The sequence below is a fragment of the Prosopis cineraria genome, unplaced genomic scaffold, assembly GCF_029017545.1.
Source record: "Prosopis cineraria cultivar Desert tree isolate PC_DT_omini unplaced genomic scaffold, ASM2901754v1 PC12, whole genome shotgun sequence".
Classification (NCBI taxonomy): domain Eukaryota; kingdom Viridiplantae; phylum Streptophyta; class Magnoliopsida; order Fabales; family Fabaceae; genus Prosopis; species Prosopis cineraria.
The window spans coordinates 462,152-485,888 of record NW_026555343.1 but is presented as its reverse complement, the minus strand read 5'-3'; the positions used below and the strand labels follow the sequence as shown (position 1 = coordinate 485,888).

Sequence of the window (23,737 nt, the reverse complement as noted above, 5' to 3'; positions counted from 1 at the left end):
AGAAGAAATTGGAAGATAAAATAAGAGAATAAAAGAGGAGATACATCGAAAAGAGAGAAAGGAAGCATCAAATGTTGTTTAGCTGTCAATCCCTCCAAGGACTCTCTCACGGGACACCATTTCTAATCTCCTCTCTCTCTATTGAGCCACTTTTACTGATATACCCTTCCGAATTTTATATATTTCCCTTAAACGGCGTGATACTATGATATATGTTGCCGTCACGTTCCCAGAAAACATCAAATTCCTCTGTGCGTGTGTTGGCCCGAAGTTCTTCATCCTCATGAATTATTTCCTCAGAAATGAAGAAAATCACGTGAACCCTTGTATATTTATTTGTATCTTGAACAGTACTATATACATGTATATATATATATATATATATATCGTGTGTTCATATTAGCTAAAACTTTTGCCATGCGCGCCGAATATATTTGCTAGCTACATTATAAGTTTTAGGATCTATATATAAATTGCACATTAATGATTTACCTGTTGGATGTCACTTGTTACAAGAATTATTTATTCATTCTTCGCTTCATGTACTATAAGTCTACGAGACTATGATTATAGCCTAAAGCCTAAACAAAAGGATTCACTGTATAACATATAGTATCATACATACCCCACCTCTCTATCCATAAAAAAAATATTTAAAAGTTATTGACTGTTTTTTAAAGTTTATGTAGTATACTTTTTTTTTTTTTTCAAAGAAAGTTTATGTAGTATGCAAGTCTTCTAGTTCAGTTGAAACACATGGTGATTCTTTTTTTTTTTTTTTTCTGTTGCTGTTCAAAATTATACAGTATTTTTATCTATCTTTCACTCTTCCAGAAAGTATTCGACTTCATTAAAAAATAATTACTTTTTCTATGCCTATCTCATTTAATAGGGTAATTTAATAACAAATAAATATAAATTTTTCATTAATTCAACAGTATTTTTTAAATTAAAAAATCTCATTAATTATTCTTAAAAAAACACACAAATGCATTATATTTTTAAACATAATATCCCTAAAATATACGTCATATAGTTTTGAACAGAGATTTTTTTTTTTTTTGGTTTTTTGGGTGGAGGGGGATGCGTGATTCAATGAAAGAGAAAATGAAATGATTAGCAATTTAACGTGGGTTTGTGCCATCGCTCATGTGTACCACGTAAGACTCGCAAGGATGCAATAAAATACCAGACATTTATGCACTCTCGTGAAAGCTGGATGGATGACTCACTGGTGTGGACTAAAAACTAGGAACGCTAGCTTCCAACAAATTATGAGTCTATTTATTTCCTTCCTAATTTCATTTCAATTTAACATTTTAATGCCTTATTCAATTTTTATTCTCATTCCTACAGTTACCTTGAGGTTTTTGCTATATTCAAATAAAATTCAAGAGTGGGTGTGTATCAGTGTATGCGTCAGAGAGAGAGAGAGGGGGAAGCAAATTTTGCAACAAAGAATGAATGTCCTGATGAGAATTGAAAAATGGGGAAAGGGTCAAAGAGGTAATTGTGGAAGGGAAGAGCATAATTTGATGTGGGGGAGATGAAGCAGTAGAGGCGAAGGAAACAGACAAGAGAATCACATATTTCATTGGAAGGCTCACTCACACTTTCCATATAAAAAAAAATAAAGGCCCCAATTCTCATGGAAGCAGGAAGGAAGCCAGCAACAAGCAAATCCAGAAGAAGAAGAAGAAGAACAAGCATACATGTCTTCCACGAGGGAGAGAAAGAAAAAACATGGTCAAAACAAAGCCTCAAATCATCACCAAGATCAGGAGGCCGAATCCTCCACTTCTTTCCACCATGACTTGCCTACGGTATTATATATGCCTTCTTCTCATTATTGTCTTTCTTATTATGTTCCATGCCTTCACTGACGAATCATGAATTGCTTCAAATTTCATTTGCAGGTGAGGGTGGAAACCCTAGAGAAGGGATTCATGGTTAACGTGTTCTCTGAAAAGAATTGCCCTGGGATGCTCGTCTCCGTTCTAGAAGCCTTCGAACTGCTCGGCCTCGATGTTCTCGATGCTAGGGTTTCTTGTGAAGACACTTTCCAGCTCGAAGCTTTGGGAGGATCCCAAGTATGGAACCCATTAATATTCACTCTCATACTTCATTCTTGATCTCTATTTGCTCCCAGTAAATTAATCTATACGATTTTTTTCAAGTATGTTAAAGTACATACATCTATAAGGTCCCTTGAGATAGTAAGGTTTTAGTGTTTGAGTTAATTGGTGATATTGCAGGGTGAAGAGAAGGGGATAGACGCTCAGGCGGTGAAGCAAACGGTGCTGCAAGCAATCAACAATGTGATGGACTGATCAGAAAGTACTGATAGGAGCGAGAGATGAAGTACCCCTGTTTTTGTCTTTTTCTATTTTTCTTTTCCAAGTGTAAAATTCACATATATTCAAATTCCAAAATGAAAGGCCAAACCTATATTACCTCTTCGAAGTTGGGTGTCAGAACTCTGAACGAATGGACATGAATCAGCCAAGTTGATTTATACACTCTTTTCAGTCTTCCAAGGGCGTGAAAAATGAAATATTTAAAGGAATTAAGCCCTCAAAAATTTTAAAAAAATAAAATACATGCGCTTATTTATTTGAGCAATATTATAAATGCTTTGTCCAACATAATATACTTGGCAAACATCGCGTGCGGTATACCATTATCGAATAAAAAATTTTGGGACCCAGGATCTTATTTACGCACGCACTACTTGCTTATAGCACCTTAAATAAGTTAGCTATGATTTCTTGATTTACATTTACTAATTATTATCTGAGTTGAATAATTGACTGAGTTGAGTGCGTTTAATTCAAAGTGATGAATATTTAAATAAGGTACTATTCATTGTTGGATTTTTGAATGAAACAGACTCGATTCCGTCAAAGTTGATTGCTCTTGAACCTAAAAATATGTATATACTGTACGAGGAGAGCTATCATTAGTGGGTCAAACAAGACTCAAATTTTGACTTAATGGTATCCAATACGAAGTAATTATATAAAGAAATTGTCAAGATTTTTGTTCCTTAAGTTGTTTTAATATCCAAGTTGAATGAACTATGAACTTGAATTGCCTAAGTACAGTGACACTTTATGGTTACGGATGAAGTGAAAAAAGACACCAAGACAAAAAAGACGGGTCCCACTATTTTTCATCATTACAGGAAATAATATATATTTGTGGAGAAATTCTTGAGGTCCTATTTGGTTGGGCCCACAATTTCCCCTCCTCTCTCCTCACCTCTCCTCCTCTCTTCTTCCCTCCCCTCGAATCAAATATATTCTAAATAAATAAAATACATCATATCATTTATAATCTATTCAATCAAAACATAACATTCAAATATCATTAAATATAAAATGATTCTGATATTAATAATAGTAAAGAGAGAAAAAAGCGAGAAATTAAATATGAATTCTAATATAAGAATAAAATCAATTAAAATAATATCATATAAGGTTTTAAATAGATGATTTGGAATATTTTAATTGAACAGGCTATAAATGACTTAGTATACCAATTTACTTAAGAATTTCTCTATATTTATGATGTTTAAAAAAGATTATTGACAGCTAAAATTGATTTTTGGTCAACGGCTAATTGTTCGAGTAACAATATCATTTCTCTTACTTGAAAACTGTTCCAGGTTCGAACAGGCATTGGCATGTTTGTATATGTGCGTGCATGATTCTCCATTTTTTTTACAAGGAAGAGTTAGGTCATGGGTAAAAGTTGAAGTTAATTTTGAACTGAGTTTCTAATATTTGGGTGAGTGAGCTTCTCTCCACCTGGTGTTGCCTTTCATGGCTCGTCACCTCGGGCTGTCTTGGCTATTGGTTGTTCTCACGCCAATTTACAATATTTGCAAATCGTTTCCAGCACTGTTGATTGGCGTCTTCTGGATATTGATTCTAGCTCTCTTCACTGCTCTGGTCCTCTTATTGACATGGTGCCTAACATCTTTCATTCCAACCAATAATGCTGCCAAACATGTGTTGTTGCTCTAATACTGTTATTCTCGATTCCCATATGCACCTCTGAAAGCTAACATGTTTGGAAGCCCATTAACACATCATGAATGAGGTGCCATTATGTTGGAGCCCAAAAGTCTACTTCTTAACCTACAACCCAAAAACTTGGTTCATGGGCTTTTTGTTTATCTCCGAGTCTGGCCTTTCTTAAGGTCATTAAATTGGTTGTCAATTCAATTTATATGTTGGGTTCTTAATCAGTAAACATTAGTTAGGTATAATAACTGTCAATATCCTTAGGAAAAACACTATTTTTGATTCCACTTTCTTTTGGTACAGGTTTCTGTGCTTTTGGTATTGAAAATAAAGATTTTTAATATTTTAAGCCTCTACAGTTTTTTCTTTATCTACAATTAGAGCCGTCAATTAGGACCGAACCCGTAAGGCTGGCCCTTTTAAGCCATAAAAAATTGAGAGTCAAGCCACTACTTTAAAATTTAAAAAGGTAAATTAGGTTTAAAAGGACTGGTCCTTTTAAACTTGAAAATAAGAGGGCCGGCCCTTTTAAGCCTTGATATTTTTTTTGAAAAAAACAACATAAAAAAATAAATAAAAAAAGATACCACATCATTCAAGCTCAGCACTCACTCTCTAGTTCAAATAGTAGACACACACATTATTATTTGCTTACTTTGAATATTTTTGTATTCTTTAAATATCTTAAAATTATGATTTTGATTTATTATTTATTGCAAATAATGAGGATGAAGAAGGAAGATATGAAAAGCTTAAAATATTTGCCATTGATAAGGATACATAAAGAGAAGGATCAAATCATATTGATGTTGATGATGATGAAAATCATCAAAATTTAGTTGATGATACTGCCAATGTGTAATTGATGTCAGAGTTAATTTTGGGATGTTATTTTTTTTATCAAACTTAAAATTTTTGTCGTGTGAATTAATTTTATTTTATTTTCTTAGACTTAATGTGATGTGTAATAACTTTGTTAAAGTTTTAAATATTTCTTTAATTTTTAAATTGAAAAATAAAAAAATAATTAGGGCCGAGGTCCTCAGGGTCAGCCCTTTAGCCTTGAGGGCCAAGGCCGAGTTGCTAAAACTAAAGCCTTGAGATATAATAGAGCTTAAAAGACCCAGCTCGTTTAGGCCTTGGCCTTTGAAAGGCCGACCCTAATTGACAACTCTACCTATAACATTGGTCTTTATATTTTTAGAGGAATGTTGATGTGACTCAAATGGTGTTAATAATGCTGATATATCAATTAACATAATTAATTTTATATTATGTGTCAAATTGATGTCGACATGAAATTTTTTAATAAGCAAAAATTTAAAAAATAATCTATGTAAGATGAAATAAAAGGTTGACCTAGACTCTTTAAATGATCAACAAAATACACAAATTTTATATAGGTTTTTTTTTAAAAGAATTTTTTATTAAAATTTTTATGTTAGAATTAGTTTGACATGTAAGAAAAAAATTAATAATGTTAATTAATATGTCAGTATTATTAATATTGTTTGTGCCAAGTCAACATCTCCCTAAATATGTAGGGACTAATGTTGCAGATGGAGAAAATGAAGAGATCTAAAATACCAAAAATAAAGTGTAGGGGATTTGTATCAAAACCCAAGTAAAGTTATGAACCAAAAGTATTATTTACTTATATCTTTATAAAAAGATATTTCCTCTATTTCATATTAAGAAATATACTTAATATGACAAAATTTTACATTTCAAATTTGCCCCTAATTCGTTTTATAATTAATAAAGTGAAAACAAAGGAACAAATATACTTATAAATGATGCATTGAGATTATAAATAAGTATGTATTAGGAAGAGTATCAATAGATTACATTAAATAACTTTTAAAAGGATATGTAATACTCCTTTTATTAAAAAATGTAAAGTATTTTTAACTGATTCACATTTTTAATAAAATAATTACTTATTTTTAAATCAATCATATCTTTCCATATATATTTTCATTTAATAAAATATTTTACCTTTAAAAAATATAAAATAATCTATTTACTAGGGGCACTTTAAAAAAATTAATAATTACACCTTAAAATATTCAAAATGTCTTATATTTTTTAATATCCAATCTCTTAAAAAATATCTTATATTTTTGAATGGAAAGAATATAAAATAAAAATTTTCTTTCAAAAATACTTATATTTTAAAAGAAAGGAGTAATATATACTATAGAATTTTCAACCATGAATTATATGATTAATTAAGTCTTTGAAAAATAATTTGATATTTTATGTCACAATTTTATTAGAAGACTAATTGAGTGTAATTCAACATTTTTACCCCATTCTAATTTCTGCTGAAAAGCACACACAGATATATATATATATATATATAGAGAGAGAGAGAGAGAGAGAGAGTAATGAAAGCAGCAGCAAGAAATTATTCACACAAGTGATTATTACATGCAACGAAAGAGGGCGAACTTATCATTAAAAGACACGCAACTTAACATATTAAAACTGGTAATTAAAACTGAAATTGATGGACAGCACAGGTGGAGCCTCCTCCTGATTGCTCAATTTATTTATTCTTCAATACTCACTCGTAATATTATAGCCGTTTCGGCAGCCATGCATCTCCGTCCTCTGTTTTCAGAACCTAATGCTGCAAACCAATCAGTAAAGCCTTGATTATGTTTGATTAACTGACAACTTTAACCAATCAACCTCTTAATATATCACATGCATGTATAGATAACACATGTGATGTGAAATGTAATGATTTTTTTTTTTTTAATGAACTCGTCACTTCATGAAAAGGGAAAAAGAATCAGTAAAAAGGAAGACCTGGCGCAGTTGGTGGACATGCTGATCTTGTAGGGGATGAAAACCCTGCAGCGAGAAGGCAGAGCCTCGGCGAACTGGGATTTGACTCCCGGCACTCTACCGGCGGCTGCTTTGAGGCAGTTACAGACTGCCTGGCGGTCCGGGGTGGTTCGAGCAGAGTTCACGGTGGTCCTCACTCCGTTGCAGCATGCCGGCGGAGGACCCCCGCCATTCTTCAGGTAATTCAGGCACGGCGCTAGGTTGCTTTGCACCTGACCACACGTAATGGCCTCACCCACTGCGACCACGACCACCGCCATGCACCCTGCCACCATGAGGAGCCTTCCCATCATTTTGAGAACACCACCAAAGTTACCAGTAGTAGAGATTGCTTGCTTTGAGATTGTTGCTGAATTGCCGTGGTTGCTTTGATCTGTGAGTGGCAAGTGATGGGAATCGAAGTGTTTATATAGAGAGTGATCCAGGAACGTAGTATCCCAGCTTGCTAGTAAGTCACTAGCTACGAGTTTTGGAGACTGCAGCAGAGCCATAAGTTGTTGGCAGTTGCGTGCAATTTAATGCTCTCTCATGTCTATCTTCACAATATTAATCTTAGGTATGCCCAATTTTGACCACTTCTTCTTTTATAAATAAAATATAGTTACTTGATGAAATTGGACATATATATATTGAAGTTTTTCGTGACAGAGTGTGTGACTGTGAGCAAAACAGCACCGATCAGGATCATGTGGCGTCAACTCTTAAATGATCCGGACACATATTACAAGAATTGAGATAAAGCGTGGGAAGTATCAACCAATTTTAATAACCACCTTAGTGAAATTGCATGGAGCAAAAATGTCTCAAGTGTATGGGTCGATATGCAATTAGTGGTAAAGCCAAGATTGAAGTCAAGGGATGCAGGATAATTTAATAAAAAAATAGTATTTTTTAAAAATTAATAATTATACTATAGGACAAAAATTATAATAACTTAAATAGATTGATTTATTATTTTTTTAAAAAATTATATTGAATAAGTTGATATAATCTTTTATGTAAATATGCTCTTTTATATAAAATATAAATCATTAAGCTATTTTATATATAATAAGTTTTTAAACTCAAATATTTTTTATTTAGTTTAAAAGGTGCAAAATATAAAGAGTAGGGGGCAATAGTTGCAAAATTTACATACCATATTTGTAATATTTTTTAAGTAAGGGGGTGCAATTTTTCCCTCACTATCATGTAACTCTGTCAATGCATGCAATATATTAATGCGTTAAGGTTGATTCTACAAGGAATTAGACAAAATAGCAATTAAGCAATAAAGTTTTTACTTTTGTTCACATTAAGCAAAACTACTTAAAATTGATTGGCTTAAATCCAAAAACCATTTCAATAAAAAGTGACTTAGAGTCACTAATTCCCCATTAACTTCTTAGACTCAATTTAACCTAATTAATTAATTTTAAAGCCAATTTGTTATTAGGAGTTTTAATAGTTGTTAGGGTCTTTCAATCCATTAACAACCTTATCTCTTAAATTAATTATGTTATTTCTAATACAATTATCTAAGAGGAAACTCAAACAAAAAACACTCACAATGATTATATGGGGCAATTACATATATATATATCCTAATTACAAATTAGATAAAATTTAATTTCATATTAATCAATTCAATGGTCTAGATGAGATTCCTTTTTGTTAAGAAAAAATTCCAACACTCAAGATCACATTTAGTAATGGCCAATCATCAAATGGATATTAAAACACAAGTTGATCAATCAAAATCAATATTAAGCTTAATTAATGGGTAAAAATGAATCTAGGTTCATAACTCCTCTAGGTCTAAAGAGAATCAGCCAAACATTATTTTGAAAATAGCAAAACTCAACAAATTAAAGAATATATCAAATTGAAGAAGAGAAGGAGAAGAAAAGCTTAATCGGAGTGATTTTGGATGAAAATAACTAGTTTATGAAACTTAAGTTTCTCCACCTCATCCATGGCATTTTTCTCTCTTTCCTGGTTAGTTTTCAACTACCAGAGTCGAGCAATGTTGAAGAATGATGAGTCAAAATGTTAAAAACCCTAAAAATATCAATTTTTCATGAAGCTGTGCTTTTCATTAACTCATGCTTATACTGCAATATAATTGGGTTAAACTGTGGTGTGAACCACTCTATCACTGTCACTGTCATTGTCAGCTTACATTACGTTGTAATGTAATTCAGATATGCTATAGCATAAATCTTGCCTTTTCTTCATCTTTAATCTTTTCTTTCATATGGCACTTTGACTTATAATTATCACCTTATGCATAACATAACATTATTAATACAATTTTAGCTCAAATAATATATTCATTTCAACAAGATACTACCAATTCTCCTTTTTTATATTCAAAAGCACTTTTCTTTCTTTTTCCTCAAATAATAGCCTCACTTTCTCTCAAAATTACCTAAATGATTCCAAATTAAACCCACAATTTCCTAATAATACATGAAAATATTTGGAGTCATCAGCCCATTTACAATTTTTTTGATCTTAACCAATCTAATCCTTCTTCACAGGAAAAGGCGTTTTACAAACACAAAACAACGCTGACTCACCAGCACACAACACAACACAACACAATTTTAACTAACCCGATACACTAATCTAACCTAAATCCCCACCAATTTTTTGGGTTTAGGGAGATAGAATTCACAACTCCTTGCTTTAAGGAAGAACGCTCATGCCATTGAACCAAGTTGTTCTTGGCATATTTTCTCACAATTATAAAGTCATAATTAGCAGGTCCATTTTCAATTTTTTTTCATTTTAAAATTAGCAAATAAGGTATTGTTTTTGAAAGGATATGCAGAAGTCACAACATTCAGAATCCCATTTTCTCCACCAATGGGGCCTTTGAGTAAAAGCCCAAGGGAAGGCAACAATCATGGTCATGGCGCAAAAATTGAATCGATCCATTAACTGCTTGTAGATTGGAAGCTCGTTCATTAACCCTATTAGATATGGTTCCTATTTTCCAACCTCTATTGAGTTTTTAGAAAAAGATCACAGATTTATATCAAGAAAAGGATGACGATAAGCCCAGTAACTGATCTCCCTTCAATCTAGTTCAGTCGAGAGCTGACTTCACGCATGCACAGGGCTGAACCTTGCTAATTATTATTTGTAAGCCGAAAGAGTTGGGCACGTTGAAAGTTGGAACCGAGAATGGATGAACTGGATGGGTCCAATCAGAAATATGGTAAGGCATGGTTTCCTATTAATTTTGGATCAGAAACCAAACTGTTTCTGAGATTTTCCATTCCTGAACGCATGGCTTCCTTCCTGCAATTTCATGTGCTGCCCATATCATCAGTACAAAGGTGCATGTCCAAGAAAAGTATTAAAAAAACCTATAATTGTTTAAACGAAGGGCATTACCATAAATTTGAGATATTAGCAAAGATTCTTGAATCCTTCATGGATCGCAGTCGCAGTGTAGGAATAACGTGTCGCCGTATCAAAATTTGGAATAACGGTTTTATTCAGTTGATAAGAAAACAATAAAGTGCTGTTGCTTGAAGGCAGTGCGTTGAAGGAGACTGCTCATTAAGCTTTTGTTTTCTTTGCAAAAACTGTATCATAAAAAAACAAGTGCGTGCTTGACTTTTCTTCCCAATTGCCCACATTCTCCGTATAATATACTAATATACTAATGCCGAACGGAACCTGATTGTCCCAAAAAAAGTGTAACGTGGGCAGTACGTGGCGTACGTGCATGTCTTGTGTATTTTCTTCGGCCACGCGTTTTTTCATTGACTCTTCTAGGCTTTTATTTTAGGAAAAATAATTGCCCTACAAAATTTATATCAATTAAAAATTAACTGTTATTAAAATATAAAAGAAAAATAAACCCAAATGAAATATTATTAATTTAAAATAAATTATTATTAAAAATTAAATAAATATTTATTAATAAAAGAATAACCCAAATTCAATTTCCCCACGCGAGAAAATGTAAGATCCCCACTAAGGTCTGAGGCAAGATCGCAAAAAATCCGGACCAAGACGGGTTGCTTGTTAATAGACAGTAATTAAAGAATCATAGAATTAAATTTAAGAGGAAAAACTGAAAATACGCCTTTCAGTTAAAAAAAAAAAAACTTAAAATGCCCCTAGAAATAAACAGTTACCAATTTTTATAAAGTATTTTATCAAGTTAATAAAACTTAGATCTGGTTCAAAAAATATAACATTTATAATTAATTTACGGGTTAACCTTCTTCACTTGCGTGAATGAGCCTTTTCAGCTGATGGCCCTCCATTTTGTGCTTCTTTAATCTCTGCCAAGCAAATAGTGCATAATTAATTATTTTGGGATCTTGAGCTCCAGTTCTAATATATATAGTTGGGTTAAATAAAACTATTAAAGGCATTTTTGAGTATTTATGATGTTGCTGTTGATAATAATAGTCCTACCTATCAGGAAACAGGAATTTAGATTTGTGTGAGTGGGTAGCGGTAATAGTCAGGATTTTCCAACATACCGGCATAAAAAAATATTAATTATATAATTACACATCCATCCTCGTGGTCAAAGAAATCTATATTCTATAATCTATAATTAATTAAGAAAATTGTAATTACCGCAATGTGCTTCCTGCTTCACACGTCTTTCGAAATGTCGGTAAAAGTGCATCAAATCATATAATAATCACAATTCACGTATATGACCTCTAATTTTTTTAGTGAAAATATTATTTATTTACATAAATTATTTCAATGAAGACGTCATTGAAGAGTTGATGCGCTTAAAGCAAAAAAGAGGCAACATTACTCTGCAATGGCACAGTTTATTTTATTTTTTCGAAAAAAGAAACTAATTTAATATTCAATAAAATAAAATGGATTAGAAAATATTTAAATGATATTAGCATATAATGATAAGTCAAATGGAGGCGGTGGTAGAGCCAGGGCTTGTAGTCAGGAGGTGCAAGATAATTTAATTTAAAAATTAATAATTTTTTTAAAATAATAATTACATAATGATTAAAATTGTAATAACATAAGTAGATTGATTATCATTTTTCTTTTTAGAAAATGATATTGAACAAGTTAATATGGTTTCTTATGTCAATATCTTCTTCATATTTTATGATCATTAAAATATTATGTATTTAATAAGCTTTTGAGCTGAAATATTTTTTATTTAATTCAGATGGTGCAAAATATAAAAAATAAGGAGTGCAAAGTGTTGTGTGTGTGTCAAAAGTCTCACATTGCCTAAATAAAGAACTATCCTAACGTATAAATACTAAGGAATGAAGTAGACTTGGAGAAGAAGTGGGTTCACACATGTGAGACAGGCCAACTCAGGGCAATCATAGTTGAAATTAGCCGATTCGGCCCCCCTGCACGTGAGTTCAAGAAGCACTGGGTTCCTTTTACTAGATTATTTTTACAAAATAATTAAATAAATAATTATTTTTAGCTTACCCGAAAAACCTCAAATTTTGCTATTTAAATTTGAATTTAAAGCCTTGACAGTTTTTTGGGCATTAAACCACTTTTGAAAACTAATTTTATGAGTTAATGTCTTAAACGCATTTGTCTGCCAACGTTTCTAGACTAATGGTGCTTTATATATGTGTAATCGAAGCCTTAATCTGTTGATTATGAGCCAACATTCATGTCTCTATCTTCAGGCTATATATAGCCATGGGTGCTTATAGATAAACTCACTAGCCTCTTGAGCTTTCGGGGCAATTCTCTCCTCCTTCCAGCTTTTTCTGTGTTGTTCGTCTGACCTTATTTTAGTTCTACTATTTTGGTTTCTTGCTCTGCAGGAAGTGCTTGTTTAATCTTGAGGAACTGTCGGTCTATCGTCCTAGTGTGTCGGAATAGTTCTTAAGGATATTGTCCTTTCAGGCATGACTCAAGCATTGATTCATGTCTATACCCTCAACAATCTTAAGAACTATTCGAACTGAATGGCGTCCAACAATGCTGAGAATGTTGTCCCTGAAGCTGTAACTGGTGGTTCGGCTAGAGATTAGTACGCCCCTACTGTTGTTACCGTCCCCCTGCCAAGGTTGTTCCCAGACATATCGAAGATAGAAGTCTTTGATGACAGGAACTTCAAATGCTGGCAGGAATGAGTCTTTCACCATTCTTAACATGCATAGTGTGGCTGTTGCTCTTGCTCAATCCGAGTCTCCTGCTGATACTGACCAAGCCTAGAGAGTTGCATGGACTCATGCAAACAAGGTATGCCGACATACTATTATTAGCACTTTATCTAATGATTTGTTCGATGTCTACTGTCTTTACAAGGAAGCTTGTAAAATATAGGAGTCCCTGGTGATAAAGTACACTATTGAGGATATTGGCAAACAAAAGTTCATTGTGGGAAATTATAACAAATGGGAGATGACCGAGAACAAAGGATGTGAAGGAACAAATCAATGAATATCATGAGCTGCTGGAGGAGCTTCATGTTGAAAATATCAACCTTCTAGATAAGTTCATTGCTGGAATCCTAATAGAGAAGCTGTAAAAATTGCGAAATGATTACAAACAGCAGCTGAAACACAACACAATGTTGTAAAATTTATACACCATATTTGTAATTTTTCTCAAAGTGAGGGGATGCATTTGTCCACCCTTACCATCAAGTGGCTCCGCCATTGAATGGAGGTCTTGGCATTATAGATACTCATCCGATGAATATGGCATTGCTTGCTAAGCAAATTTGGAGGATTTTATCCTTTGAATAAGATTATTTGCTAGTAACAATTTGAAGATAAAGTACATTGACTCCTCAGATTTATTTTAAGCTCAAGAAACTTTACAATGCTTTTAGGTTTTTGCAAAGGCATTTTCGAGTCTAGGAACATTATTCTGTCCCATTTAAATTGGCATGTAGGTGATGGTTTTAGCATTCCTATTGATCATGAGCTCTTGTGGAAACCTACTGACATTGGTCTCTCCTATAGACTCAATATTAAGAAGATCTTTAACTTACTAATTCCTAGTTCCTCTGTTTTGTCTTCTTCCATTTTGAATAGATCTTTAATCACTTAAATATACAATAGAGATGTTGCCCAAGCCATCTTTAAAATTCCTTTGCCCCTATGCTTTATTGCTAATAAGTTGATCTGGTTGGGTAATTTAGATGGCTCTTACAGTAAAAAGAGGGTTTTTGGCAACTTTGCAGATTTAGATTAGAAGATTTTGATGAATCTTTTCAGAATTTTCTTTGAAAAATTAGCTTACCTCATAAACGACTTCTTTTTATTCAAAAATTGTTAGCACTCAGCACTCCTAATTGGAGATATTCTTAGACATAATCATTTAGATATTCATTCACATTGTGTGTTTGGTTGTGTGGAATCAGAATCATTAACCTATTTTTTCTTTTTGGGAACTGTCATTATATATGGTAGATCAATCTAGTTTGATACTTTGTCTATTCACTTTTCTAAAATAGTGGCTACTAATTTTTCTAGTTAGCTTGTCACAACTCTCACAAGGTTGCATAAGGATGGTTTGGATTTGCAGCTTAGAAGTCTTATTATCTTCCTTAAACTGGTTTGGAAAAAAAAAACAAGAAGGAATCTTGCATTTTACAAAGGGATTATTTGTCATCCAAGGGAAGTGATTAAGGAATTTCAACAATTTTGCTTTTATTGTTTGGATATTTGTGTTTGGTCTAGTTCGAACAAAAGGGATAATAATGCTTTAAATTAAAGTTTGTGATTTTGGGATAATGTGGAATTTCCTACTGTTTGGAGCATAAGGATAAAAAAAATTCAAATAGGGTTGCAGCACCTACTATCTTGTTATACTTTTTGTCAATTCTAAGCTCATGCGAAGCTTCCTTTAGAAATGATCTTCTTACAATTAGCCAAATTGCTTCAATATGCTTTTCTTTCAAGGTGTGCTAACATGGATCAAAGAAGCATTTTCAAATAGGGCCTCTAATCAATGTGGTCTTACATTTCAGTGCCATTGAGAGAAATTATTTCACTGCATTCTTTTGAAGCATTACTTTTCTCTTTTGCTGGTGTAAGATATTTATATGCTTGCTAACTACTTTGATTTTGTATCATCTAATGTTTCCCAGGACTCAAAACTCTTCATTCTCCCAATCCCTTTAGAATTATTGCAAACTTATGTATTGTAGACTAATATCTTTGTATCAATTGATCTTTTTATAAAAAAAAAAATGGTGAGAACAATACAGCTAGCAAACTAATGTTATTACTAGTATAACTAGTCACAAAGGTTTTACACTATAGTTTTTATAAATAGGTCTGAAAGAATAATTTACAGCAAACACCTTTTTCATATCATCCTATATGCAGTGAGATTGTGTAATTATAATCATTATTATTAAATATGCATGTTAGAGTAAGCGAATGGTAAAAACTAAATATGTACTGTATAAATGGATATGATGGGAAGTATATAAACAAAAATCCATAATTATTTTAATTAAATTATTGAAGATTTCCTATAAACAAAATTAAAAACTATATCTCTAGAGCGAACATCCTCATCAAGAACAAATATTTTTAAATTCTCCATGCTTCAAACATGAGAAACAATAACCTATAATTAGTCATATGTGAAAAAGGACGAAGCATGTACAAACCAATAAAAAATAGGCTCTAATTTTGGCTCTTATTAATGGGTATTGCAAAGGCCAACACGATGGGAAACTACCTCTTCTCATGGTAAATAGCAACATTGAATCAGATGGACACATAACAATATGTGGTATACATATTTTCGTCCTTATAGTTGATCTAGACATTTATTGGGCTTCAATAACATATTTTTTAGTTTATGTAACTATAAGACATGCATAATTATACAATCCCATAAACTTATCAATGTTTTTGTTTGTGTTACAATAATTGGGCAACCACTTTAAGCCTTATTTTATAACTTGGGAGACCTGACATTGTAATTTAATTTAAAAAATTTGTAGAGTATAATTCATTAAGTGGATTCATCTCCCCATCATCTTTAATAACACTATTAGAGCTCAAGTATATAACTTTCTTTTCGAGAAGTAGGGACAACATGTACCTGTTTACTTCTTCAACCACAGCCAACATATGAACTAATATAGCCCTATCTCTAAAATATAAAAAATTTTATATTAGTAAGGAAATTCGAGAAAGTTGAATAAACAATAAATTTTACTAGATTATTTGAACCATCCAGTAATATATCAGTTAGGATCTTAATATCTACAAATCCTTCATTAGCTCTAATAGTAATCCCATCACCAATTGAGATAATCTAGTGTGCAAAATCTTGAAGAACACTAATAGGTACTCTATATATTATTTAATTTGTTATTGTTAGAAAGTCTCATGTTATTGTTAGTGTAAAAAGTTGACAATTGTTCCAAAACGAAGAGTTAATGACATCTCTTGATCCACCTAGAATAATAAGAAGGACGAATCTTCCTAAAGTCTCCATCAAGCACAGCAATTTTTCTTCCAAAAGGAATATTACCAACTAATAGGTTGTTTAACTTTAGAATATCCTTTAAGCATCTTTTAAGAGCTTTAGGGAAAAATTTGTGTGCCATTAGAGCCTCAACCCATATAATCAATGACAAGTGAATCAATAATTTAGCTAAGTTGCTCTCTTATTTCATGTTACATATAGTGTTTTCAATCATAGAAAAAGGAATACAAAATTGTGAGTGAGTTTTCTATCCTCTTGGTATCATTAGAGAAGCTATTTTGCTTGATGCTACATTGATAACTATTCTACCAATATGTCTTAATAAATCAGAAAGTGTACTCCAAAGATACCTCTTCCCAATACCACCATATCCATACAAGGAAAAAATTTATCCTTCATTAAATTCAATGGCATCAATAATTTTATCATAAATCTTCTTTTCTTGAAAATTAGGCTTTGAAGAAACCTTAATAGTTCATCATATAATGTAACTATATCATAATTTAGTTCATTTTATATTAATTTGTTGCCACTTGCATCCAACCTTGACATAAGTAAAGGTATAGGCTCGTAATCTTTGAGACTTTTCTTGTTAGATTGTAATATTTTCTCGATTTCAATTAGAGATAATATTTAATATGAGTTGAGCTCATAGGTCAACCCAGCCAGAGTTATAGGTTGGGTTGCATAATCTAAAACTTAGTTAGATATAAGTCAATTTTGGATCATACAATTCAACCCGAGCCCGCCAGCTCACTTATATTTTTTACTGTTTCATTATTCATTCATTCCTCTTCCAATCCTTCCCCATTTTATTCCAGCATCTAATTAGAGTAATCTTCCTATATATTATACTAAATAAGTATTTCATTAGTATAATATATAGCTAGAATGAAATAGTAGCAATACCATTTGGATTTGAAAATATTTGAATCGCATTAGTATATAATGACAAGTCAAATTGGTGAGAACAGTACAGCTAGCGGGCGAACGTTATTATTAGTATAATAAGTAATTCATTAATAATTGGAAGGTCGTGTGCTGCGTGTGGCCCAAAAAAAACAAAAACAAAGATGATCGTGAATGCATGCATCTTGTGACCACATTGTTAAGCATATACAGCTAACATCCTACAATGAAACGCAGTTCTTAATGTGTTTGAGTTTCAATTTTGTTGCGTTGGCCCACAGAATCAGAGAGTCGAAAACTGGGTGTATAAATAGGATCGATACAATGTGAGGGCATCGATAAGAATCAAAGTATCAAACAGATCACGCAAGGTTCTGCATTCAACTCAATTTATCATAAAGCCACAATGAACTCGTCCAAGTCCAAACACAGCTTCTGCTTGCTGCTGCTGCTATGTGTTAATGGGATAGTCTCAGCTAATGAATTATCCTCTGATTATTACGCGTCGACGTGCCCCGCTGCTCTTCTCACCATTAAAGCAGCGGTTTTGGCCGCCGTGCTGAAAGAGCCTCGCATGGGAGCTTCCTTGCTTCGTCTCCATTTCCATGATTGCTTCGTCCAAGTAATTTTCTTAACCCAACATTTTCATGCCATGTGATTAAACTGGAAAGTGAACGAGAGGTATTCTTTTGTTTTTGCAATGAATCTACAGGGATGCGACGCATCCATATTGCTGGACGACTCAGAAAATTTCAGAGGTGAAAAAACTGCTTTTCCCAACGTGAATTCAGTGAGGAGCTATGAGGTTATAGACAAGATCAAATCTGCTTTGGAGTTCATGTGTCCTGGCGTTGTGTCCTGTGCTGACATTGTGGCCGTTGCTGCCAGGGACTCAGTGGTTACAGTAGGAAGCTGATTCATGAACGCAATGACTGGTTTTTTAAATTATTGAAAGAGATTAGTATACTTTTGGTTCACTTAATAAAATATCAATGAACAAATGACAGTGAAGCAATATACATATACATATATATATAACAATTGACTAATGTAGTGCATGATTAACACGTGTCAGCTGGGAGGACCATCCTGGGAAGTGAAAATGGGGAGAAAAGACTCGATCACAGCCAGTTTAGATGATGCAAATAGGGATTTACCGGCTCCCTTTCTGGATCTTAGCGGCCTCATCTCTGCTTTCTCCAAAAAGGGATTCACAGCCCAAGAAATGGTTGCTTTGTCAGGTAATTAACGGCCCCTTATATGCTTTTTTTTATATACTTTTCTTTACTTTGTAAATATAGATTGCGAAGTTGAGATTAGGAGAAAGGAGATTGAGACTACCAGCCATCATGAGTTCCCATGACTTTGAGTCTCTTTTAGTCTTCTACTCTCTTAAAGCCTATTGAACTTCATTTGCTTGGGTCAGCTCAGCAACATAATTTTCCCAGGCTCTCCCTAAAATGGATTTGGATCCTCTCATCATCCTTTCTTTCCCTTTTCTTCTCCTCATCCCATCATCCTCATTTTTGGACTAAAAATTCAACTATTGACATTTAATCAAATTCATTCATTTAAAATTTAATATTTTAGAAAAATATTATAATAAAAATAAATAAATAAATAAATAGATCTAAAATGTTAAAATCTAATCTGAGCAATTCACAACTGTAAACTAACCATAGACTATAATTAAAATAACCGTTCAATTTTTAATCCAAAGGATAGGATGAGGAGAAGAAAATGAGAGAAAGGAAAATGACAGGATCCAGATCGAAAATTGTATCATATAACTTGAATGTCTTCGTTCTTTATCCTTTCTTATACCATGTCTCTCCACTTCCCCCCCCCCCCCCATATATATATATATCTATATTCTATTTTTCACAAATATATATATTCTATTATTAGTTTGTGCCTTTTCTGAGTAGTATTGTTACTTAATTTGTTGATGTTGTTTTAAGTTTGGTGATTAGCTTATATATGAACTCGTGCCACTAGTTGGCTTTAATGATAAGTTCAAATTGCAAAGAATCCGATACACATATCTCCAAATTAAATGTGGTCACTCAATTCTAGTCCATTACGATAACTTACCATGCATGCATGTGTCTCTTTTCATTAAAAGAAAAACCATAAAAAGCTATATTGATAGTATGCATGGATCTCGGGCAGTAGTCAAGGAGTGATTGCATGAATCCATATAAGCATTGATTTGAATTATGGAAATGAATTGCTGTATGTTCAGGATCGCACACAATAGGGCAAGCGAAGTGCGCAACTTTCAGGACAAGGGCTCACAACGACACTAACATAGACCCGTCGTTTGCAGCATCACTAAGAGCAAGATGCCCAAGCGCAGGCGGCGATGGCAATTTATCACCTCTAGACGCCACCACTCCCAACTTTTTCGACAACTCTTACTTCAGGAATCTGGTAAACAACAAGGGTCTCTTGCACTCCGACCAAGCTCTCTTCAATGGAGGCTCCTCTGATTCCTTGGTCACCACTTACGTATCCGATCCTTGGCGTTTCAGAGCAGACTTTGCCAATGCCATGCTTAAGATGAGTGAACTCAGCCCTCTAACTGGTTCCCATGGCCAGATCAGGAGAAATTGCCGCAAACTCAATTGATCTATTCACTGCAATTCTATATATCATTCATACTTTGTCTCTATTTTCATTTCTTCCCGGTGACTTGTCTTTCAGTAAGCCTAGTTTGCTGTTTTATTGATGCTGTTCCTTTTTAATTTTTTGGTTTTCTGGTTTCAAATGAGACTTTTGGAGGAATAATTGTTAAGCCAATTTAAGTTATTTACTAAGAATAAATTCCACCCTTCTCATAAATAAAAATTTAGATGAGTTAGGTTCTATAAGTTCACTAGGGCCGATGCATATTTTCATATTCAAAGAGTACTTATAGAGATATCTATAAATTAAATCGTTACATTGATAATGAGATTTGAACTGATGATTTTATGAATTATGACTCAAATTCTTATTAATTGAATTAACTTTTATTGGTTCCCATATTTTATGTAAACATGTATAACCAAGTTTTTATTTTTTTGGCCGAACATGTATAACCAAGTTCAATCAGCCAAAAAAAAAATGATAGGAGTGCTTTAATTTTTTAGGGTAAAATACCGTGACTTTCCTTTTATATTACTAATTACGTACATGAACTTCCATCCTGTTTTCAAGCATACACTTTAACCCAACTTTGACATAATTGAGAATATTTTGTTAAAGATGTTAAAATATTTAATTTTTTACTTGTAATCATGTTAGAAAATTTACAATTACTAATTTTTCCTTTATAATCAAATTGTATACTCTATCTTTCTCCCTATAAATAATTTAAAAATATTGTTTGAAGTTAATAAAATTTAAATAAAAATAAACTTAAATTATATTAACTAATTTATCTCTTATTATATTAAATACCTATTTCATTAATTTTTTATATGTATGTTTGAAATATGATTTTAACCACAGATGTATTTACTTTTTAAAAGATTAAATAAATAATTTTACATAACTAAAACTAAAATATGAATAAAAAATAAAAAAATATATTCATTAATTTGAACATACAAGAAAGCGTACCTCTTCTATAGAGTTCCGATCAAATCCTGGCCATCTGAGACCATTCGAACTCTCTCTCCTAACCTTCCAAATCCAAAGTTCATCTTCGTGAACTATGCGACTTCTTCAGCTTCTTCTTGATTTCGTTTGATCAATAGATCTGGTCCATGAACCTACCGGTAGCAGTGTTGATACTTCCCCTGCCTTTTTCCCATGCCCTAGGGTTTTTTAGTTAGGGTAATTTAGTCTTTTAACATTATATATATGTGATAAAAATAATACCAAGATTTTATGAACATACCATACATATTTTTAAACCTCATATCTATTTTCATTTTAATATCCATTTTTCTTTTCATCACATCAAACAGGGCCTTAGAGCTCAGATTAAACATATGGACATCATATGGAGTGAAAAATATTAATAAGATCATGAAGTTAACTTCTTTACTAGATTTTTTACTAACTTGTTTTCATGAAAAATTGTTTTAATTTTTAACATTTTAATATATTATTCTTTTGATGTCGTGGATATTTTGTGTACCTTATTTATAATGAATAGAGACTAAACTAAATTTTGAGAATTTACTGTGCTGGTTATTATTCTTGTTATTTTATATATTTTTATACATTTACCGTTTAAAATATTTTTGAACACTGGTATTATACCTTGCAAGCTTTTTTACGTAAAGCAAGATTTTTTAAATTTTTACTGCTTATCATTTCGTGCATGCTCATCATTTCTCTAATATTAAAATAAAGTGAAATCATATAATACAAAAAGGGGATCAACTCCATTTTTCTATAATCATATGATCTATAAGTGGGAGAAATATACTTGGGAGAGATAATTCCTCCATTCGCAATGTCATGAAATATCGAAACAGACATATGGATTTGCGCAAGACTATTCTGGAGACCGAATTTTAGGTGAGACAGTGACAAATCATTTGATTAAAAGAAGTAATTGTCTATTTGTTAGTTAAAAGAACCCAATCCAATTAATATTAAAATTGATAGTCAATTGTCATTTATCTTACCCGTTCAACAGCACGAGCCAGTGTTTATTATCTTTCTTCTTGTTGACCATGTCCCTAGAAGAGATAGTACAAGAGATAGAAGAACGAAACAAAATAAAGAAAAATCGTTGGCATAGAAATTTACGCGTTGTTTATGTTTCAACAACTCCTATATTACCGAATCTTTATTACGTATACGAAGAAATGCTACTGAAACAATCACTTTAATTATTGTATGCATGTCCCTAAAATCAACGAGCAAAACTCTCAACTAGACTAAATCAAAAAAAAAATTAAATTCAAATGACTGAATCATTCTTTCCATGATTGCTTGCCCGAGTGAACTTTAGCACTGGCAAGTTAATTAAGCAATGTGTTCCTTAAGATGCCCAGAAATGGTCGTCCGGACCTGGTCCAGCCATCGCTATTGGCAGCTATAGTTAGGTGTCATATGGCGAAGTCCCCTTCCTCTGCATGCACTATATAATATTGTCCTCAGTTTATAGCTCATACATTCGAAAAATAATACAGTATAGTCTTGAGAGAGCGTGAACAATCAAATGGCCTCGCAAAGGTGTTTCTGCATTGTGGTCTATTCCTTGGTGTTTTTAGGTGTCGCGAACACAGCCCTGTCATCAACATCACTGTCTCCTGATTTCTACGGCCACTCTTGTCCCAAAGCTTTGGACACCATCGAAAGAGTCGTTCAGGCTGCCGTCTACAAAGAGCGTCGCATGGGCGCTTCTCTGCTGCGCTTGCACTTCCACGATTGTTTCGTTAATGTATTGTGCCTACCCTGCTAGTTACTTCATTCCTGGCACCCTAATTTATATATATGTGCACATGATCGAGTTAATTGGTTTAATCAATTAAGGTTTGATTGGGTGAATATTTAATACTCAGGGATGCGACGGATCAATTCTTCTGGATGATTCGGCAACAATAGAGAGCGAGAAGAAGTCACTGGCAAATGTGAATTCAGCGAGAGGATTCGAAGTGATCGACGAGATCAAAAGCGCAGTGGACAAAGCGTGTGGTGGCCCTGTCGTTTCTTGCGCCGACATCTTGGCCGTCGCGGCTCGAGACTCGGTCGTCGCTGTACGTCGTATTACAAAAACATCAATTTATTGAAACTATTAATGAATGAAATCAATGACTTGAACTCAATTTCTACGTTGCAGTTGGGGGGCCCATCATGGAAAGTGAGGCTCGGCAGAAGAGACTCCAAAACGGCGAGCCGAACTGAAGCAAACGCGGCCATCCCAGCCCCATCTTTCAGCCTGTCTCAGCTGAGGAACAGCTTCAAGAATCAAGGCCTGAGCGAGAAAGACCTTGTGGTTTTATCCGGCGGCCACAGCATTGGGTTGGCGCAGTGTGGTACATTCAAAGACCGCCTCTACAACGAATCATCTGAGATCGACCCCTCCTTTGCCAAAGACCTCAAGAGGGGGTGCCCCACAGATGGAGGGGACGCCAACCTGGCTCCGCTGGACCCCACCGCAGCTCGATTCGACGTGGCCTACTTCTCCAATTTGCTTCGCAAGAAGGGCCTTCTTCACTCTGATCAACAGCTCTTCAGTGGCGCCTCAACTGATGCATTGGTTCAGAAATACAGCTACGATACGAAAGCTTTCCGCAAGGATTTTGCCAATTCCATGATTAAGATGGGAAATATAAAGCCCCTCACTGGCTACCAAGGCGAAATTCGTTACAACTGCAGGCAGGTTAACAATTATTAAAAATATATGCGCGCTTTTCTGTGTGAAAAAGAGCCGCCGGACTTTCATTTTCATTTTCATCAAAAAATATGTATTTATATTGGAGTGCTATTATGTTCTTTTAATTTATTTATGAAATATTCTAAAATATGTGTGATCTATAATAAAAAAACGAGCTACCTTAAGCTTAGTA

The 23,737-nt window shown here is 33.3% G+C and overlaps 4 protein-coding genes across 5 annotated transcripts; 3 read left to right on the top strand and 1 right to left on the bottom strand.

Moving 5' to 3' along the window:
- The first annotated feature begins 1,462 nt into the window (after positions 1 to 1,462).
- On the top strand, positions 1,463 to 2,459 carry LOC129289010 (uncharacterized). The gene is made up of 3 exons (XM_054925845.1): positions 1,463 to 1,823; positions 1,917 to 2,090; positions 2,256 to 2,459. The coding sequence occupies exons 1-3, from the start codon at positions 1,713 to 1,715 to the stop codon at positions 2,328 to 2,330; spliced, it is 360 nt and encodes a 119-aa protein (XP_054781820.1). The 5' UTR covers positions 1,463 to 1,712; the 3' UTR covers positions 2,331 to 2,459.
- A 3,957-nt stretch (positions 2,460 to 6,416) lies between these two features.
- LOC129289615 (non-specific lipid-transfer protein 1-like) lies at positions 6,417 to 7,398 on the bottom strand. 2 transcript variants are annotated; one of them, XM_054926406.1, is made up of 2 exons: positions 6,846 to 7,398; positions 6,417 to 6,663 (listed from the first exon to the last, which is right to left on the bottom strand). In XM_054926406.1, the coding sequence occupies exons 1-2, from the start codon at positions 7,373 to 7,375 to the stop codon at positions 6,651 to 6,653; spliced, it is 543 nt and encodes a 180-aa protein (XP_054782381.1). In that variant the 5' UTR covers positions 7,376 to 7,398; the 3' UTR covers positions 6,417 to 6,650. The 2 variants fall into 2 exon arrangements, with proteins under 2 accessions (XP_054782381.1, XP_054782383.1); XM_054926408.1 differs by having other exon boundaries at positions 6,417 to 6,657.
- A 10,181-nt stretch (positions 7,399 to 17,579) lies between these two features.
- On the top strand, positions 17,580 to 20,086 carry LOC129289591 (cationic peroxidase 1-like). Its single transcript, XM_054926386.1, has 4 exons — positions 17,580 to 17,844; positions 17,935 to 18,126; positions 18,298 to 18,463; positions 19,468 to 20,086. Exons 1-4 carry the CDS (start codon positions 17,629 to 17,631, stop codon positions 19,851 to 19,853), a joined length of 960 nt encoding a protein of 319 aa, XP_054782361.1. The 5' UTR covers positions 17,580 to 17,628; the 3' UTR covers positions 19,854 to 20,086.
- Positions 20,087 to 22,337: 2,251 nt separating this feature from the next.
- Positions 22,338 to 23,737, top strand: LOC129288817 (cationic peroxidase 1-like). The gene is made up of 3 exons (XM_054925579.1): positions 22,338 to 22,608; positions 22,730 to 22,924; positions 23,008 to 23,737. The coding sequence occupies exons 1-3, from the start codon at positions 22,387 to 22,389 to the stop codon at positions 23,563 to 23,565; spliced, it is 975 nt and encodes a 324-aa protein (XP_054781554.1). The 5' UTR covers positions 22,338 to 22,386; the 3' UTR covers positions 23,566 to 23,737.

Bases quoted from the DNA above. Each gene is read 5' to 3' on its own strand.
- LOC129289010 (XM_054925845.1), top strand. From the start codon at position 1,713: ATGTCTTCCACGAGGGAGAGAAAGAAAAAACATGGTCAAAACAAAGCC. The intron at 1,824-1,916 runs GTATTATATATG...TTTCATTTGCAG, and splicing joins TCCACCATGACTTGCCTACG to GTGAGGGTGGAAACCCTAGA. The intron at 2,091-2,255 runs GTATGGAACCCA...GTGATATTGCAG, and splicing joins AAGCTTTGGGAGGATCCCAA to GGTGAAGAGAAGGGGATAGA.
- LOC129289615 (XM_054926406.1), bottom strand. From the start codon at position 7,375: ATGGCTCTGCTGCAGTCTCCAAAACTCGTAGCTAGTGACTTACTAGCA.
- LOC129289591 (XM_054926386.1), top strand. From the start codon at position 17,629: ATGAACTCGTCCAAGTCCAAACACAGCTTCTGCTTGCTGCTGCTGCTA. The intron at 17,845-17,934 runs GTAATTTTCTTA...ATGAATCTACAG, and splicing joins TCCATGATTGCTTCGTCCAA to GGATGCGACGCATCCATATT. The intron at 18,464-19,467 runs GTAATTAACGGC...CTGTATGTTCAG, and splicing joins AGAAATGGTTGCTTTGTCAG to GATCGCACACAATAGGGCAA.
- LOC129288817 (XM_054925579.1), top strand. From the start codon at position 22,387: ATGGCCTCGCAAAGGTGTTTCTGCATTGTGGTCTATTCCTTGGTGTTT. The intron at 22,609-22,729 runs GTATTGTGCCTA...TTTAATACTCAG, and splicing joins TCCACGATTGTTTCGTTAAT to GGATGCGACGGATCAATTCT. The intron at 22,925-23,007 runs GTACGTCGTATT...TCTACGTTGCAG, and splicing joins CTCGAGACTCGGTCGTCGCT to TTGGGGGGCCCATCATGGAA.